The sequence below is a fragment of the Callorhinus ursinus genome, unplaced genomic scaffold (genome assembly GCF_003265705.2).
Source record: "Callorhinus ursinus isolate GAN/ISIS: 27379988/994484 unplaced genomic scaffold, GSC_fseal_2.0 scaffold134, whole genome shotgun sequence".
Classification (NCBI taxonomy): domain Eukaryota; kingdom Metazoa; phylum Chordata; class Mammalia; order Carnivora; family Otariidae; genus Callorhinus; species Callorhinus ursinus.
Genome location: NW_027397196.1, coordinates 90,071 through 107,655, shown reverse-complemented (window position 1 = coordinate 107,655; position 17,585 = coordinate 90,071). Strand labels below are relative to the sequence as shown.

At 54.4% G+C, this 17,585-nt stretch overlaps 1 protein-coding gene across 1 annotated transcript; it reads left to right on the top strand.

Moving 5' to 3' along the window:
- Nucleotides 1-3,566: 3,566 nt before the first annotated feature.
- RABAC1 (Rab acceptor 1) lies at nt 3,567-6,221 on the top strand. Its single transcript, XM_025849977.2, has 5 exons — nt 3,567-3,731; nt 4,055-4,267; nt 4,563-4,660; nt 5,790-5,891; nt 5,975-6,221. Exons 1-5 carry the CDS (start codon nt 3,676-3,678, stop codon nt 6,061-6,063), a joined length of 558 nt encoding a protein of 185 aa, XP_025705762.1. The 5' UTR covers nt 3,567-3,675; the 3' UTR covers nt 6,064-6,221.
- Nucleotides 6,222-17,585: the final 11,364 nt, after the last annotated feature.

The window sequence follows — 17,585 nt, the reverse complement described above, 5'->3', positions numbered from 1 at the left end:
CAGAGAGGGAAAGTGACCTGCTCAAGGCCACACAGCTGAGAGGTGACAAATCTGGGATGTGAACCTCAGCTGTGCAACCTCTAAGTACTGTGCTATTCTCTCGCTCTTTTTATTGAGATAAACTTTCAAGTGAAGTCCAAACATCTTAAGGGTACAGCTCAATGAGTTTTAAAATAACATCGCGGGGTGCCTGGGTGGCTCAGTCAAGCATCGGACTCTTGATCTCAGCTCAGGTCTCGATCTCGGGGTCAAGAGTTTGAGCCCTGCATTGAGCTCCCCTCTGGGCGTGGAGCCTACTTAAAAAAAAAAAAAAATTACATTGCATGACTACCACCCAGATCGAGGTACAGAACATTTCCCCCAGAAAGTTCCAGAAAGTTCCTCCGTGCCCCTCTCCAGTCAGCGCCCGTCCCCCTCCAGAGGCTGCTCGGATTTCCGTCATCGTCCTTTAGTTGCACCTGTTCTTGGACTTGGTATAAGTGAAATCTTACAAGCACGTTGTGTCGTGTGTCTGGCTTCTGGTCCTCGGCACGCCTGTGAAAGTCACCCGCGTTGTCCCCTGTATCGGTTGTTTTGGGAGCTGCTAGAAATAGGATCGTTCTAACAGTGTCTGGTGATGACACGTGTGCATCTCTGTTGGGCTCGTGCTTAGGCGAGGGATTGCTGATCGTGGCACACACTATGTTTAGCTTTAGTAGAAAGAGCCACACTCTTTTTTTTTTTTTTTTTTTTTTTGAAAGAGCCACACTCTTTCCAGAGCTCTGGGGTCATTCTGCATTCCCACCCGGTATCGTTAATCTTCGACTTCCAACGTCCTGGTTGGGCTGCAGTAGCCCCCTGGCTTGAGGCCGACCTCCTGACCGAGCCTAGGGAGTCAGTGAGTGTGAGTGTGCGCACGCGCCCGCCGCACCCGGCAATTACACTGACCCACGTCAGTGCACAGTGGTCTTTTTCGGAAAAGCGAAAAGTCTCTTTGGATTTCTTTCATTTAGTGAAGACGGGTGCTAATGTGGGTCTTCTGTAAAAGCGAAGTGGCATCGCATGAACTTCTGGAAAGTGGGGGATACTCTTCACTTTACACCATTTTGGCTTACGGAAGGTTTCAGAGGAACGCCCCGTTTGGGAGAGTAGGGGCAACCTGTACTCACATAGACAGCTGAGGCCCAGGGCAGGGACTTCCTTGAAGTCACAGAGCAGGGATATAAGCCTGGTTTCTGACTGTGCTGAGCTCTTCCTAAGTTCCCAGCTCCACTTCCTATGGGGATCCAAGAGGCGGGAAGGAGACCTCAGACTGGAGGGAGCACAGGGCCCGGGCCCATCTCCCACAGTCTCTTCAGGGCCCCCCTATCTCCCACCATCCCCCTGCCTCAAGGACCCTCCCATCTCTCCCACAATCCCTGTTTCAAGGGGCTCCTCTCCCGCAATGCCCCTGTGCCAAGGCCCCAGCTCCTGAAGTCCCCTGATTCAAAGCTCCCCACACCCCACCCAGAGGGCCGCCCCCCCACCAATATCCTTGCTCTGGACACCACTGTCCAGAGCCCATGCTGCTCGATATCTCCTATAAAGAAACCCAACCGGCTCTCCTAACAAAAGCCAAACCCAAATTTCCCAAGGTTGCCTGTGGGAGGAAGCCTCCCACTCTCTGCTCCCCAAGATTCATCTCCCTCTTGGGGGCTCTTCTGCTCACCTCTGCTGCCCCCCTCGCTTTGAACTCAGTTGCTGCTCTCCCATTAACGCTCTGGGCTAATTGTGCACTCACAGCCCTCCTTTGATTTCCTGAAACTAGCTAGACCTAAGTGGGAAGCCTGAACAAGATTCTACTAAAGGCCTGGGGCTGACCAAGGGGAAATAAACAGTAACAAGCCAATCTGATCTTCAAAGTATGGCTCATTTAGCTTCAGCTTGGGACCTTCCCCACACAGGGGGCCTCCCTGCCTACCGCTCTACCAGCCCCTTTGGCAGGGGCTGTCTCTCCCACCCCATGGGAATGCCCTCCAGCAGGCCTCAAAGCCCAGACCAAAAGGAGGGTCTCAGAAGACAGCTGGGGTTAAGAGTCACCTGGATATTCTACCTGGGTAGTCTTCAGTCCCACCCAGCCCTGAAACTCCAGTCCATGTAAGGGAGCCCAGGCTTCCTGATAGATTCCTTGAGGCTCTTCTGGTGCACCCCTTTAGAACTCTGGCCGTTTACCCACAACTCACTCAGGGGCAGGGGTGAAAACTGAGAGGGAGCCATGACTGTGGGAACCAGGGAAAAGAAAGGCCCATGGCTCTGACACCAGCCATGCCTTGGGACATCCAAAGGGCCAGCAGCTCCTAACGTTACTGTTAAATTTAGGAAGGCAAGGGGCACCTGGCTGGCTCAGTTGGCAGAACAAGGGACTCTTGGTCTCAGGGTTGTGAATTTAAGCCCCACATTGGGTATGCAGATGACTTAAAATAATTTTTTTAGAAGGTTTAACTCTAGATATAATCAAAACATGATATTGTGGTGGCAATAACATCGACTACCATTTATTGAAGAGTATCAAGTATCAAGACTCTTTTGAGCACCGTACGTGGACCATTTAACCGAATCATCATTACCCCATGAGTGAGTGTGGTACTATCAGGATATCCACAGTCCCGATGAGGACACTGAGGTTGGGGGAGGTCATCACAGCCTAGATTTTCATCTCTGACTCCAGAATCCCAGCTCTTTCAGTTATAACAACTCCCTCTTTCAAAAATTCTCAAACCTGGGGGCACCTGGGTGGCCCAGGCAGTTAAGCATCTGATTCTTGATTTCAGCTCAGGTCATGATCTCCGGGTCCTGAGGTGGAGCCCCACATTGGGCTCTGCGCTGGGCATGGAGCCTGCTTGAGATTCTCTCTCCCTCGGCCCTTCCCTGCCTTCAATAAATAAATTAACTAATAAATAATTAATTCTCAACCCTTTCCCAACTCCCCTCTTGCTATCTGAGGGGAGAGGGGTATCCTAAGGTCCCTAGTCCCAACTCATCCATCCCTGGGAGCTCAAGGTCTGTGGGCGGGGGGTGGGGGAGCTTTGCTCTCCACCTCGGCTACCCCCTCCAGCAATCATAGACCTCTCACTAGCCTCTGCCCCTGGGGAAGGAATAGATTCCCACCAATTATCTAGTCTCGCCATTCAAAATGCGGTCCATGAACCAGTAGAATCAGCACTACCTAGGAACAGTAGGAAATGTAGATTAATGGGCCCCACCCCAAATCTGCGGAGTCAGAACGTCTGAGTGTTTTATCAAGCCCTCTAGGTGTTTTTTATGCACCCTAGAGTCAGGACGACAATTCTCCACGAGCCACATTGTACCCTGCAGGGGAGGGAGTACACAACGCCTGCTTCTGCCTTTAGATCTGCCATGACACCCCCCACTCCTGACGACCCACGCTCCCCGACACCACACGCCCCGCTTCTGAAACTACAATTCCCACAATACCCAGAGGCGCTTAGCGTTGCTTTACGCGACTGCGTCCCCCAAAGTGTTTTCGCGAGCATCAGGAGGACTACAACTCCCACAGTGCTCGGCGGCAGAACCACCGCCCCCGGCGGCTCCCGAACGGCGCCACGTCGGCTCCGCTGGGTGGGGCCGGGCTCAGACGAGGCCGCGGGGGTCTGCAGGGCCGCTCGTTACAGCGGTTCTACCCCTCAGGACGCAGACATGGCGGCCGAGAAGGACCAGCAGAAGGATGCCGAGCCGGAAGGGCTGAGCGCCACGTGAGCAAGCCGGCCGTAGCCCCCTCCCCCCCGCCCCGGACCGAAACCCGGGAGCCCTGGTCCTCCGCCCCCTCCTCCCTCGGGGCCCGGGAATCCGGGCCCCGGACACTAGAGTCTGGGCTCCTGCTCTCCAGTTCGAGGACTCTGCAGCCTGGACCCTCCGCCCCCTCCTCCTCTGGGATTTAGGAGTCTTGGACCCTTCCCCCCGCCCCCAGGGCCCCAGAGTCCAGCCCCCTTCGGCCCCCCTTCTTGCTTGGGGTTGGGGGGCTAGGGGGGGTCCGGGCTCTACCCCGGTCCACCGCTAACCCGGGGCCGCCCGCCAGGACCCTGCTGCCGAAACTGATCCCATCCGGCGCGGGCCGGGAGTGGCTGGAGCGGCGCCGCGCGACCATCCGGCCCTGGGGCTCCTTCGTGGACCAGCGGCGCTTTTCGCGCCCGCGCAACCTGGGCGAGCTGTGCCAGCGCCTCGTACGCAACGTGGAGTACTACCAGAGCAACTACGTGTTCGTGTTCCTGGGCCTCATCCTGTACTGTGTGTGAGTGCCTCGCCCGCTCCGCACTCAACCCCACCGGCCAGGCCGCGTCCCCACCGGAGAGCCCTGCCCCCCCTGGTCGGCCCCGCCCCCACGGGACAGCTCGGCCAGAGCTTTTCACCCAAGGCCCGGGACCCTACTGCTCCCTCAGCCTGGCCGGGACACAGCGTGACCAGATGTGACCTGGTCTTGCGCGGCCTCAGGGACGTAGCCTGCCGTCCACCGGTGTAGGTGGTCAGGGACCCCCTGGCTGGCTCATTCCCAGCTGCCTGACCGGTGCCTCCCTACCCTTCTCCAGGGTGACGTCCCCCATGCTGCTGGTGGCCCTGGCTGTCTTTTTTGGCGCCTGTTACATCCTCTACCTGCGCACGTTGCAGTCCAAGTTTGTGCTTTTTGGTGAGAAATCCCCTGTCCAGACGGTTCCCTGAGCCTTCAAATCCTGGTCTTGGAACATAAGCCTTAGACCCCAAACCCCGGTCTGCCCAAGCATAGATTTACACTAGTTCCCCTAATTCGATACGTTAAAATCTCAGACCCCCCCCCGCCAGCTGATATTTCTCAAAGCTGGAGATAACCCAGAACCTACTCTTCACCTGGCTTCTGTCTTTTAAACCCACTTTCCCTCGCGTCCATTCTCCCTCACTTCTCTGCAGAAAGCACCAGCTTTCCGTACCCATATTGGACGCCAGGTGGCGACCTTATGCTGGCCTAGATCTGTGTCCCTGTCCTTTCCCGCTTTGTGGGGCGGGGCCAGAAAGATCTTGAGACTGTTCCAAGAGGGAAGCTGAGGTTTGTGGCTCCCGAAGTCCCAGACTGGCCCTGGGCACCACCGGGAAGAAAGAGGGGCCTTGAGTCTCCGCCCAGGGGAAGCTCAAGGTTCAGAGTGGCCATACGGAAGAGCTGGGATCAGACAGGAAGACCTAAGTCAGAGTCTTTCAGAGGCTTGTTCGTTATGTCCGTGAGCCGGGTGGGCTGGCACCTGAGGGGCATGTCAGGCAGGCACAGGGCATGGAGGGAGCGCCTGGAGCAAAGCCACCAGGGCGTGTAGACCCGGTCCTCCCGTCTGCCCCAAGAAGCCAGAAATCTTACGTTATTATGTGCAATCACTCAGTTAATCCAACAGCCACAAATCAGATTCTTGGGGAACATTGTGCAGACTCCAGAAACACATCCACTGATCAGATTTGGCCTTTGGCTGAGACTCCTGGTCTATGTGAGTGCAGGTGGGAGCAGGAGAGCCGTGGTCTGGGGCAGTGGGAGGCGGGGAGCTTAAGCAGAAGTGGGGCTGAAGAGCAGTGAGGCATGGTTGTGGGGGGGGGTTGCAGTAAGGAAGGTGTGCTCTGTTCAGGTGGGAACATCAGAGAAATGGGTGAGGTCAGGGCTTGGGGGGCCTTGGCATGAGGAGTTTGGACGATCCTGAGGCTCCCGGAGCTTGTGGCACCGGACTGGCGCGGGGACATCAGGGGTTCCTCAGGGAGAGGGCGCGTGTGTTGGAACAACTGCCCCAATACTGTCTGCCCCCCAGGCCGAGAGGTAACCCCAGCCCATCAGTATGCTCTGGCCGGGGGCGTCTCCTTTCCGTTCTTCTGGCTGGCTGGTGCCGGTTCTGCCGTCTTCTGGGTCCTGGGTGAGTACAGGCTCTGGGTGGCCGGGCTGGGCGGTGGGGAGCAGGTGAGGGAGTGAGGCCCTGAGCCGCTCATCTTCCTGCAGGAGCCACCCTCGTGGTCATTGGCTCCCACGCCGCCTTCCACCAGACCGAGGCTGTGGACGGGGAAGAGCTGCAGATGGAGCCTGTGTGAGGTGCATGCGGACCCGCGGGCCTCCCGAGTCCGCTGCCTCGGCCCTGTTCGCCCCTGCCCCGCATGGCCCCGCGGTCCTGGCCAAAGGCGTCCGTCTCTTCCCAAGCCCGGGGAGGGATTCCGGCTATGGAAATAAAACTGTTAACAGTTGTCATTCAGCAGATCTCTCCCAGGGTCTTCTGTGGGCCTGGGCAGGGGGCGTGGGGGGGCTGCAGAGACCAAGATAGAGGGGTCCTCTGGGTGGGGGGAGTTCAGTAAGCAAGATAAATCACTAAAAAGGAGAGGATGGGGCGCCCGGGTGGCTCAGTCGGTTAAAGGCCTGACTCTTGTTCTCAGCTCCGGTCTTGATCTCAGGGTCGTGAGTTCAAAGCCTGGGTTGGGCTCCACACTGGGCGTGGAGCCTACTTTAAATAATTAATTAATTAAAAATACATGATAGGATGGCAAATGGCGGTAAGTTCTGGGGGGAGAGTGAGCCAGGGGTACCCCAGACCACCTCCTGTGTTCAGTGATTTGCTAGAAGAACTCGGTATATAGTTGGATCTACAGCTGTAATTCATCATGAAAGGCTACAAGTAGGCAAAATCAGGGAAAGTAAAAAACACTTGGGGCAAAGTCAAGAGACGGCCAGGCGCAAGCTTCCCAGGGGCCTCCCACACGCTGTGCTCCATTCCTCCAGCAGGTATGGATGTCTGCCAGGGAGGCTCATGAGGCCCCCGGTGCCCGGGCTCTCTGCTGGGAGGTGGCCCCGTAAGCACCCTAGGTCTAGCATGTAGGGAAATTCCAGACTCCCGGAAAGGAAGGCAGGTGTTCGGCATAAACAGTATCATTTGCACAAACAGTGTAGCCACAGTGAGTCATTCATTTCAAGGACACACCGGGGAGAGGCCTTCTGGAATCCAGGTTCCCAGACACCAGCTGAGGGCCAACTATGTCAGCAGCCCTCTCTCAGGACGGCCTACTCTGTTAACTCCCCTGCATAGAGAAAGTTCTGGAGCTGAGGTACAGGTGAAGGAAGGCCTCCCTGAGGCCCTGCCGCTGAGCGAAGGAGCAGCTGCAGATCCTCAGGAGGAAAATGTTGTGGTCAAAGGCCGGGAAGCGGCCGCGTGCCCGGGGTGGGGGGTGAGGGTACAGGGAGGGGGCCCCTGTGGCTGGAGAGGACGCGCGGGGGGACGCGGAGGGCGAGCAGGCCTCCGTGAGGGCTTTGGTTCTCCCCTGAGTGATGTGGGAGGGACAGAACCCGCTTTTCACCATAACGCACAGTCTGCTGTGCGGGAGCGCTGACGACCGAGGAACACGCCTGGCAGGGCGAACACGGGACAGATGCGACAACAAAGTAAGGCGCCGGGCTCTGAGCAGCCACTCCAGAGGGGGCTGGTCTGGGAGTGCTCTCTGAGGAGGCGACATTTCTGTGAGCCCGGAGGGACACGGAGGTGGCCACAGGCAGAGCGGTGGGTGCGGTGGCCTAAGCCGGGCCACAGCGCCAAGACCTTGCAATGCAGTCCCCTAGCCTCTCCGACCTCGCAGGTTGTCACCAAAACTCACCTGCTCGCCGATCATCGAGCAGGCGCTTTAGTGAGTGCCCACAGAGTACTCAGCGTTGTTCTGGAATCCTTCTGCCTCGTGTGGCGGCTGAGCCCTTGAAACATGGCTGGCCCCAACCGAGATGTGCCGTGAGTGTAAAATCCACACCAGATTTCAAAGACTTAGCGGGAAATGGTGTAATGTCTTACTAATAATTTTCTATACTGGTTATATGTTGGAAGAGTAGTATGTTGGATTTACTAGGTAAGTTTATGATTATTTTTTAAAGACTTATTTATTTATTTTTTCAAGATTTTGTTTATTAATTTGAGAGAGAGGGGAGAGCATGGAGGGAGAGGGAGAAGCAGGTTCCTGCTGAGCACGGAGCCCGACGCAGGACTTGATCCCGGGACCCTGAGATCATGACCTGAGCCGAAGGCATACGCCCAACCGACTGAGCCACCCAGGCGCCCCTGTTTATTTGGGGGGAGAGGAGGAGAGAATCTCCAGCAGGCTCCCTGCTGAGTGAGGAGCTCCCAACCCTGAGGTCATGACCCGAGCTGAAATCAAGAGTTGGACACTTAATGGACTGAGCCATCCAGGCGCCCTGTAGGTAAATTTATTATTTCCACTTTTTTATTTTTAAGATTTCATTTATTTATTTGACAGAGAGAGCACAAGCAGGGGGTGGGGGAGAGGGAGAGGGAGAAGCAGGCTTCCTGCTGAGCAGGGAGCCCGATATGGGACTCGATCCCAGGACCCCGGGATCATGACCTGAGCTGAAGGCAGATGCTTAACCAACTGAGCCACACAGGCGCTCCTATTCTGTCCACTCTTTTCTTCACTTTTTAAAATGTGATTAGGTAGAAAATATAAAGTGACATCTGTGCCTCGTACCCTGAAGTCTACTTGACACGCTGGATGGCACGCTGGACAAACTAGCCCTGCAAACAGATGGGCCCCTGCCCTCTCTGGGGTCACGTTCAGTGGCAGAGGTGCAAGCAATACACGAACCAAACACCCAGTGAACAGGAATCTCAGAAAGTGATAAGCTTGTGAAGCCAATAAAATGGGACCGGGAGAGACTAGAGAGTCGTGGAAGGAGAAGGCTCACTCAGCGTGGTGAGGCAGGGCCTTGCTGGGATGAGGAGGAGATCGCTCCTTGGGGGTCTGGGGGAAGAGTATTCCAGCCAGCGAGAACAGCAAGTGCAAAGGCCCCGGGGCGGGGGGGGGGGGGGGGCCTGCTCAGTGACAAGGCAGCGCTTGTGGGTGGGTGAAGGGAGGGAAGGAAATAGCTGTAGATGATGGTGGGGAGGATGTTGGAACCAGATCACACAGGACCTGCAAGCCATTGAGAAAGTCTTTGGATTTTAGCTTAAGGTAGTGTGGACTGTGGAACGGTTATGACCAGTGTGGGGACAGGGCCAGGTGTGAATTTTAGAAATCTCCCTTTAGGGTTGAGTGCGGGGATGGGCTAGATCTAGGGAACGGGGCCAGGGAGGATGAGGCAGGGACATGGAAGACAAATTCAGGACCAGGAGCTTAGTGACTGATGTGCATGGGACCTGAGTGGGAGGGAGCAGGCAAGGATGAGCCCCGGGCTTCGGTTTCCAGCAAGACATTTCCAGCAAGACGGGAAGACCAGGGGGCCTGGGCGGCTGGGTCCACGTTGGTCCCAGTCACCAGGGGCACGCTTCCAGTGGCTGCCACCAGAGGGCGGGAAAGTGCTTCCTGCGGACCTTCTCCAGGGAGGGCGCCAGAGCCGACTTGTGGGAGATAAAATCTGGGATCCCCAGGCCCAGGTAGGCCCCTGGGTCTACAACAAGGCCAGGCTCCCAGTCCCACTTCTGGGGTAGTGGAAGGCGTTTTGTCGGCTGATGGAGATGCCGGTGTCCCGGGGGAGACAGTCTTCGTGCCCATAGGGTGGGCGGTCACTACGTCCAGTTTACACTGCCGAGCCTGGAAGGAATGCGGTCAGGCTGCCTTGTTTGGAGGTGACAAGGCCAGGGGCCCAAGGACCAGCACTGAGATCACTGAGGCAAGTGGTCAGCAGCCTGGGGCTGGGGGGTGATGGTGGGGGATAGAGAGACTCAGTCCAGAGGCCTCATCTGGGAGTGATTGACTACAGGTCCCTGATTCTGATGCTGGGTTATTGAGATGCCTCAGACCAGAGTTTCTATGGGGGTGGTCAAGACTGGAGGCCCATTCCCTGTGCACCCCTCCTGAATGACCCTGGGTTGCGGGGTTGATGTGACACCAAGGGCCTGGTGTCTCATCAAGGGGGCAAAGGTCTGGTCGTCTATTTTGGTGACAGATCCTGGGAGTCCAGTTGGCTGGTTGGGAGTGACAAATTGAGAGTCTGATTGTCGACTTCGTTATTAAAGAGCCTGTGGGTCCAGGTTTGGCATGACAGGGACAAGGGATCTAGTTGTCTAGTGCAGGGGCACCTGGGTGGCTCAGTCGGTTAAGTATCCAACTCTTGATTTTGGCTCAGGTCATGATCTCAGGGCTGTGAGATTGAGCCCCATGTCAGGCTCCACGCTCAGTGGGGAGTCTGCTTAAGATTCTCCCTCTCCCTCTGCCCCTCCCCACACACATGCTCACTCAACTGTCTCTCTCAAATAAAAAAATCTTTTTTATTTTTTAAAAGATTTTATTTATTTATTTGACAGAGAGATAGAGAGCACAAGAAGGCAGAGTGGCAGGCAGAGGCAGAGGGAGAGGGAGAAGCAGGTTCTCCACTGAGCAGGGAGCCTGATGCGGGGCTCGATCCCAGGACCCCGGGATCCTGACCTGAGCCGAAGGCAGATGCCCAACTGACTGAGCCACCCAGGCGCCCCAGTAAATCTTTAAAAAAAAAAAAAGTAGTTGTCTAGTGCAGAGTGACAGAGCCAGGGAGTGCCTACACCTCATTTTAGGTGTCAGATGGGGCATCTGGTTGTCTTATTTGGGGTGACAGTTTCTAGTTTGGGGTAATAGAAATTGATCTGTTATCAGCTTTGAGGTGACAGAGACGGGTGGTCATTTGTCCAGCTTTGGGTGATAGAAAAGGGGTGTGCGTATCTAGGTGGCAAATTTGGGGGCATGACCCTGGGAGTCTAGGAGCCTGGTTTGGGATGACAAGGTAGGGTGTCCCCTTGGCTGGAAACGACCTGAGGCGGGTGCGTTGTCTCCTTGATGCAGGCAACACAGGCCACGCCGTCTAGTGTGGAGTAGCAGAGCCTGGGGGTCCTGCTGTGTAACTTGGGACAACAGAGATTGAGGGGTCTCACTGGCTAGTGTGAGGTGACAGAGACTGGGGAGTTGCATTTTTTTAGTTTGGGGAACGTCAGCTTGTGTAGTTTGGAGTTAGGAATCAACACAATGGGTCTGGTTCTCAAATTGTAAGTGACAGATTAGGGACTCTTGTCTGGTTGGGGGAGGCTGGGACTGGAGTTGTTCTTGCTGTCAGAGATGGGGGGCCTTGTCAAGGTTGGGGTGATGGGGGCTGGGATTCTAAGGTCAAGTTTGGGGAGACATGGTTATCTAGTTGCTAGGATTCCAACATTTTAAGGTTTGGGATGCCAGGTTGAGCATTCAGTGACTAGTTTGGAGCAACAGAAATTGGGGGTCTGGTGGATTCCACTGGGGTGTCTGAGGCTTGTGGTCATCTCATTTGGGGTGTCGGATGCACAGGCCAATTGTCCAGTTCAGGGTTATAGAGACCAAAGGACTGGTTATCTGTTTAGGTGATGACAGTGGGTTTGGGGCTTTGATTTGGGGTAAGAGACATTGGGGGGCCATTTGACTAGTTTGAGGCAGCAGACACTATAGGTCTGGTCGCCTAGCTGGGGTGTGAGACTGACTAGGGTCTTTTGTTTGGCTTGGAAGGCAGAGATTAGGGACGTGGTTGTCATGATTGGGATTTCAGAGGACTGTGAGGTTTCTTTCTGATGGGGAGGCCAGACACTGGAGATCCAGATGTCTGGTTTTGGACATAAGAAGTGGGGGTTCAGGGGCGCCTGGGTGGCTCAGCTGGTTGAGCGTCTGACTCTTGATTTCAGTTCAGGTCATGATCTCCAAGTCATGAGATCAAGCCCCTCATTGGGCTCTGTGCTCAGTGAGGAGTCTGCTTGAGATTTTCTCTCTCCCTCTCCCTCTGCCCCTCCCCTTGCTCATGCACTCTCTCTCTCTAATTAAATAAAATATATTTTAAAGATTTTATTTGAGAGAGAGAGTGAGAGAGGGGGGAGGGACAGAGGAAGAAGCCGACTCCCCACTGAGCAGGGAGCCTGCTGTAGGGCTCCGTCCCGGGACCGGAAACCAGGACCTGAGCCAAAGGCAGACACTTAACTGAATGAGCCACCCAGGGGCCCCTAAATAAATGAAATCTTTAAAAAAAAAATAAGTGGGGGCTTATTTGTCTAGTTTGGGATGACAGAGATTAGGGATCAGTTGTGCACTTTGGGATGAAACGACAGGGATTCTAGGGTCTAGCTGAGGGTGACGGAGAATGGGAGTTTGCACGTCTGGTTTGGCATGAAGGGGTGAGGGGTCTGTGTGTCCAGTTTCAGGCAACAGTTGAGTCTGACGGACAAGAGGAAGGCTAGAGGGGCTTTGGGTCCCTGCTCTGGTCTGAGGTGATAACCTCGTGCACCTACTTGCTCAGTGTGGAATAGCAGAGCCTAAAGGTGCTGTTGCCTTGTCTGGGGGTGGAGAGTCTGAGGGTCAGGTGTCTGGTACTGTGGGACAGAGAATAGATTCCGGGAATATTTGACAGAGACTGAAGGCTTGGTTGTGGGGAAGAAACCAGGGTCCCAGGGACCATTTGGGTTGACAGACTCTGGAAATCTGGCTGCCTAGTTTTGTAGGACAGAGATTAGGGTCCGTGAGGATATTTGGGATGACAGACTGGGGTCTGGTTGTCTAGTGTTGAGTGACAAACTGGAGGTACTAAGGAGCATTTGGGGCAAAGAGACTGGAGGTTTGTTGTCTAGTTTTATAGGACAGAGACTGGGGTCCCAGGGTGTTTTGGGGTGACAGAATGGGGGTCAGGTTGTCTAGTTTGTGGGATAATGACAGATCTCAGAATATTTTGGGGGTGGCAGAGATTGACGTCTGATTATCTAGTTTTATGGGACTGAAGGTGATGTCCCCAGGATGTTTTGGGGTGACAAACCAGTTAAGACTGGAGGTTTGGTTGTATACTCGGGGTGGGGGGGAGACTGGTGCTCAGCTTGCTAACTTGTGAAGACAGTTGGAGTGACAGACTTCATTCCCCCATTGTCACCTTTGGGGTGACAGAGACTGTAGGTCTAGTTGTCTGGATAGGGTGACAAACTGTGGTCTTATTTTCTAGTTTAGGGTGACAGTGACTGAGGCCCTATTGTCCAGTGTGGATTGACAGTGATGGGGGTTCGGTTGTCCAGTTGGGGAGATGGAGACTGGGATCAGTCATCTAGGTTGGGGCAATGAAACCAGATGTTGAGGGCCCTGCTTTGGGGTGACATCCATGGGGGATTCAGTCTCTCAGTTCCAGGTGACAGAGACTGCCTGTCCCTGGGTCTGGGGCCAATTTGTGTGAACAACAGTTCAGTTTAGGTTCAGAGACTGAGCCAGGCATCTAGCTTGGGGTGAAGAGTTGGAGTTCCCATGATCTATCTGGGGATGATGTGATGATGGGACGGGGTAACAGAAACTGAGTAGTTTGAAGGAGTTGAGATGGGGGTCAGCTTGTCTCCTATGGATGACAGAGAGTAGGGGTGCCTTGTTGGTCTCAGAGACTGGTATCTACTTTGGGGTGACAGTAAGCTCGGTTGTCTAGCCTGGAGAAGCAGAGTGGGGATCTGATGGCCTGATTTGAGCTGATGCTTGGTGTTAGGGACACTGTTTTCATAACAAGGGTCTGGTGCTATTTGGGGCGGTATGATGGGTGTGGGAGCCCCATTTCATATGACAGAGATTAGGGTCCAGGGCCTGGTGTGGGGCATTAGGCCAGGAGTCCAGCTGTGTGGCACGTGGCTACACGGGAGGCCGCTGACTGGCTTGGGGCAGAGAGTGGAGGTGTGGCTAGGGGTGCGCAGACTCGGGGGTGCCCTTCTTGGTTTGTGGTGGCAGGGACTGTTATTCTGGTCTTCTAGTTTGGGGTGCAGAGCCCAGCACCCTAGAACCTTCCAAATGCAGCTGAGTCTGAGAACGCTTGATGCCTGAGTGTTCCTGTGGTGACTGAGTCAGGGGTTTCCTGCACCCAGATGTGGGGGCTGCCAGATACATGTGGACTTTGGAGTGGGCGTGGCTATGGGTGTGGAGCCCTGTTTAGGGGTTACTGGAGCTGGGCGTGGGGCATTTGGAACTGGGGAGCCAGGGGCTCAGGACCCCAGGACCCAGGATCCACTGGAGGGTCCCTTATTGGGTTTGGGGGTGTCAGTGGCACAAAGAGTCAATGGCTCTCAAGGCTGGAGTCCTCACACGAATGTGAAGGTGACAGGCCCTGGGGTAGAGGTAGCCAATATAAGTTGAGGCTGGGGCCTGAGTGCTAGGCTGAGGGGTCTCTGAGGCCAGGGCTCAATGGGCTGTAGGGCTTTCTGGCTGGGGGGATGGGAGGGGCTTTGCTGTCTTAATCGGACACAACAGGGTCCCCAGGGTCAAAATTCAGTTCAGGGGGCAAATGGTTATGGCGGTTGAGATTCATTATTGCAGGTAAGGAAAATGGGGGGACCCAGATCCCTCCTGGGGGGAGATGGGATGCTGGGTTTCAGATACTGAATTTGGGGTGACCAGAGTCCTTCCTGCCAAGTTCTGGGTGTTTATGAGCCCACGTTCCTGATTTGGGGTGCTAAAGCCAGGCTCTGGATCTGTGATAGTGCGGGCTCGCACGGGGACGTCGGGGGCTCCTGAGGCTTGCCTTGGCAATGACCATGGGGCCTAGCTGCCTAGACCAGAAGGGACTGCCCACCTGTGGGGCTTTGCCTGTCAAGATTGGAGTGAGTTTGGAGACTCAGTGGTCCAATTGACAATGACTGGTTTGGGGGTAGCTAAGACAAGCCATTCAAATGCCTAGTTTAGGGTGCCTACTATAGGCTGCCCAGATATTGAGATGACCAACTGGGAGTCCACGTTGTATGTGAGAGCTGGGACGGGACCCAAACGCCAACTTGAGCGGCGACTCCCTAGGTCACCTGAGGTTGACTCTGTCATCCAATGCCTCCCTGGAGGGAACTGTCATTCTTGTGTATCAGAAGCCTGGTTTTGGAGGGGCATTTGAGAGGCGGGACTAGCTGCCTAGTTTGGGGGTTACTAATGAAGATTTCCTAATACTTTAATACAATTTGGGGCTACTGATCATCAAGGCCTAGTTTCCAAGGCTTGAGGTAACTGTCACTGGGGTTCCTTGTACCTGGTTTAGGAGTGATGGAGTTCGGGGTGTTGTTGCCTAGTATGGGGGTGTCTGAGGCTAATCAACCAGGTAGTTAGGGGTGATGGACATGGAGCCTCAGACCTTGGGGAGCCTAGATGCCTGGATTAGAGGTGGCTTGAAGTTGGGGTCTTGATACCTAGTGAGGACTAACCTTGGGGCCCAGATGCTGAGTTTAGGGTTAACCAACTAGAGGGGTTCTAATGCTTCTTTCATTTTGGAGGTGCTGACACTGGAGTCCCAGCTGCCCCTTCAGGAGGAGCTCGATGTTAGGTGCGTGTCAAGGCTGTGGTGGTGAAGACGTTGGAGGTTACTGTCTATGGGGGATCCCGAGGTTTATTTAATGGTGATGGTGCCTTGGGAATGAGCCTTGGGATCTAGTTAACAAATTTGTTACCCAGCTGTGGGTCTCTGTGGCCACAATGGTGAGTAATTGGTCTGAGATCCAGAAGCCTGGTCTGGGGAATAGAGGCTAGTTTGGGGCACTTGACTATGGGGCCCACATCCCTAGTTTGGGGGGCCACGGAGTCTAGAGATACCAGAGGCTTGGTTTGGGTTGGGTGTGGGGACTGTCTTAGTATCCTGTGGCTTAAAACAGCAGAAATGTATTGTCTCAGAGTTCTGGAGGCCAGAAGTCCAAAATCAAGGTGTGGCAGGGCCACACTCCCGCTGAAGGCTCTAGGGGAGGATTCTTCCTTGCCTCATCCAGCTTCTGGTGGCCGCGGGCCTTCGGGCCTTCCGGGGCTGGTGACTGCCGCCCTCCCTCTTCTGTCTCCACATGGCCTTCTCTCTCGCCATGTCTTCTCTTCTGTCTCTTAATAAGGACATTCAGGGGTGCCTGGCTGGCTCAGTCAGTGGAGCATGCGACTCTTGATCCTGGGGTTGTGAGTTCGAGCCCCACGTTGGGTGTAGAGACTGCTTAAAAATAAAAAAAAAAAAAAAGCCTTAGGGGCGCCTGGGTGGCTCCGTTGGTTAAGCTTCTGACTTCCACTCAGGTCATGGTCTTGGGGTCCTGGGACCGAGCCCCACTCAGGCTCAGCAGGGAGTCTTCTTGTCCCTCTCCCTCTTCACCCCACTCCCCACTCATGCTCTCTTTGTCTCTCAAATAAATAAAGAAAATCTTTTTCAAAAATCTTAAAAAAAAAAAAAAGACATTCATCTTTGGATTTAGGGCCCACCCAGGTAATCCAGGATGATCTCATCTCAAGATCCTTCACTTAATCACATCTGAAACACCCCTTTCTCAATAAGGTCACATTAGCAGGTTCTGGGGTTAGAACATGGATGTATCTTTTTGGGGGGCTACCATCAACCCACTACAGGGGTGTTTGAGAGAGGCACCCCAAATTCTGAGTTTGAGTCACACTGATTATGGGGCTCCCAGAGTTTGGTTTAGGATGATCAACCTTGAGGGTCAGCTCCAGATGACTGACTTGGGGATTTTTTTTTTTTAAGATTTTATTTATTTATTTGACAGAGAGAGACACAGCGAGAGAGGGACACAAGCAGGGGGAGTGGGGGAGGGAGAAGCAGGCTTCCCGCCGAGCAGGGAGCCTGATGCGGGGCTCGATCCCAGGACCCTAGGATCATGACCTGAGCCGAAGGCAGATGCTTAACAACTGAGCCACCCAGGTGCTCCTGATTTGGGGATTTTTTACTTGATTTGCCTACTTTGGAAGGATAAGAGCCTATGAGGTTCTAATGGTTAGTCTAGGGGTAACTGAAGTTTGGGGACCAAAGGTAGTTTGGGGAACACTAAGCCTCAGTGTCAGAGTCCTATCATTGGAGTGTCTGAGGTTGGGAGGCTAGCTGCCTAGATGATGGGTTAACTTACTGAAAAGTTCCTAACCCTTATGACTGGGTGGGGGGGGGGGCGGTGAGCTCTGAGGGGGGGAAGCTCAGGTGTGTATTTTAAGGGCAGCTGATGCTGGGGTTCTAGATGCCAAGTTGGGAAACATCTGGTACTCCAGATAGTTGTTTGAATGGCTGGTTGTTCAAATGCCTAGTCCAGTGCAAAGTTTGGGGTGATCGTAGAGACCCGGATGACTAATGTCAGGGTGATTTGCTGGGGGATTCCTCATCCTGGTGTAGTACCAATGAGTCTGGGGAGCCACACGTCTAGTGGGGGGGGGTCTTAAGCTGACAGCCCAGATCCAGAGTTGGGACTGATTGAGTCTGGGGATCAAGATTGGGGTAGATCAATTTAGGGGTGACTGAGTTTCAGTCCCATTTCCTAGTTTGTATTGAGAATGGGGGGGTCACATGTTGAGTGGGATGGCTGCAGCTGAAGACCCATTTGTCTAGATCGTGATTTATCTTGGGGTCCTCATGTTTGCTTAGGGTTCAATGAGGAAGGTCTAGTTTAGGTGTGCCAACTCTGGGGCCTCCTGATGCCTAATTTGGGGGTACTGCGTCCGGGAGAACGAATGCATATTTTAGGGATGACTTGTGGAGTTGCTGATGCTTATTTTGGGGTGACTGAGCTAAGGCCCATCTCCTTTACCCTATCATTTTCTTGAGCTGGAGGTTTGGAGTGAATGGGGCTAGGGCCCAGAATCCTTATTTTGGGGTGTTTGGGACTGGGTGGGGGGGTACAGTCCTTGGT

Excerpts from the sequence above, each read along its gene's own strand:
- RABAC1 (XM_025849977.2), top strand. The coding sequence starts at position 3,676 with ATGGCGGCCGAGAAGGACCAGCAGAAGGATGCCGAGCCGGAAGGGCTG. Across the intron at positions 4,268-4,562 it reads GGCCTCATCCTGTACTGTGT|GGTGACGTCCCCCATGCTGC; the intron begins GTGAGTGCCTCG and ends ACCCTTCTCCAG. Across the intron at positions 4,661-5,789 it reads GTCCAAGTTTGTGCTTTTTG|GCCGAGAGGTAACCCCAGCC; the intron begins GTGAGAAATCCC and ends TCTGCCCCCCAG.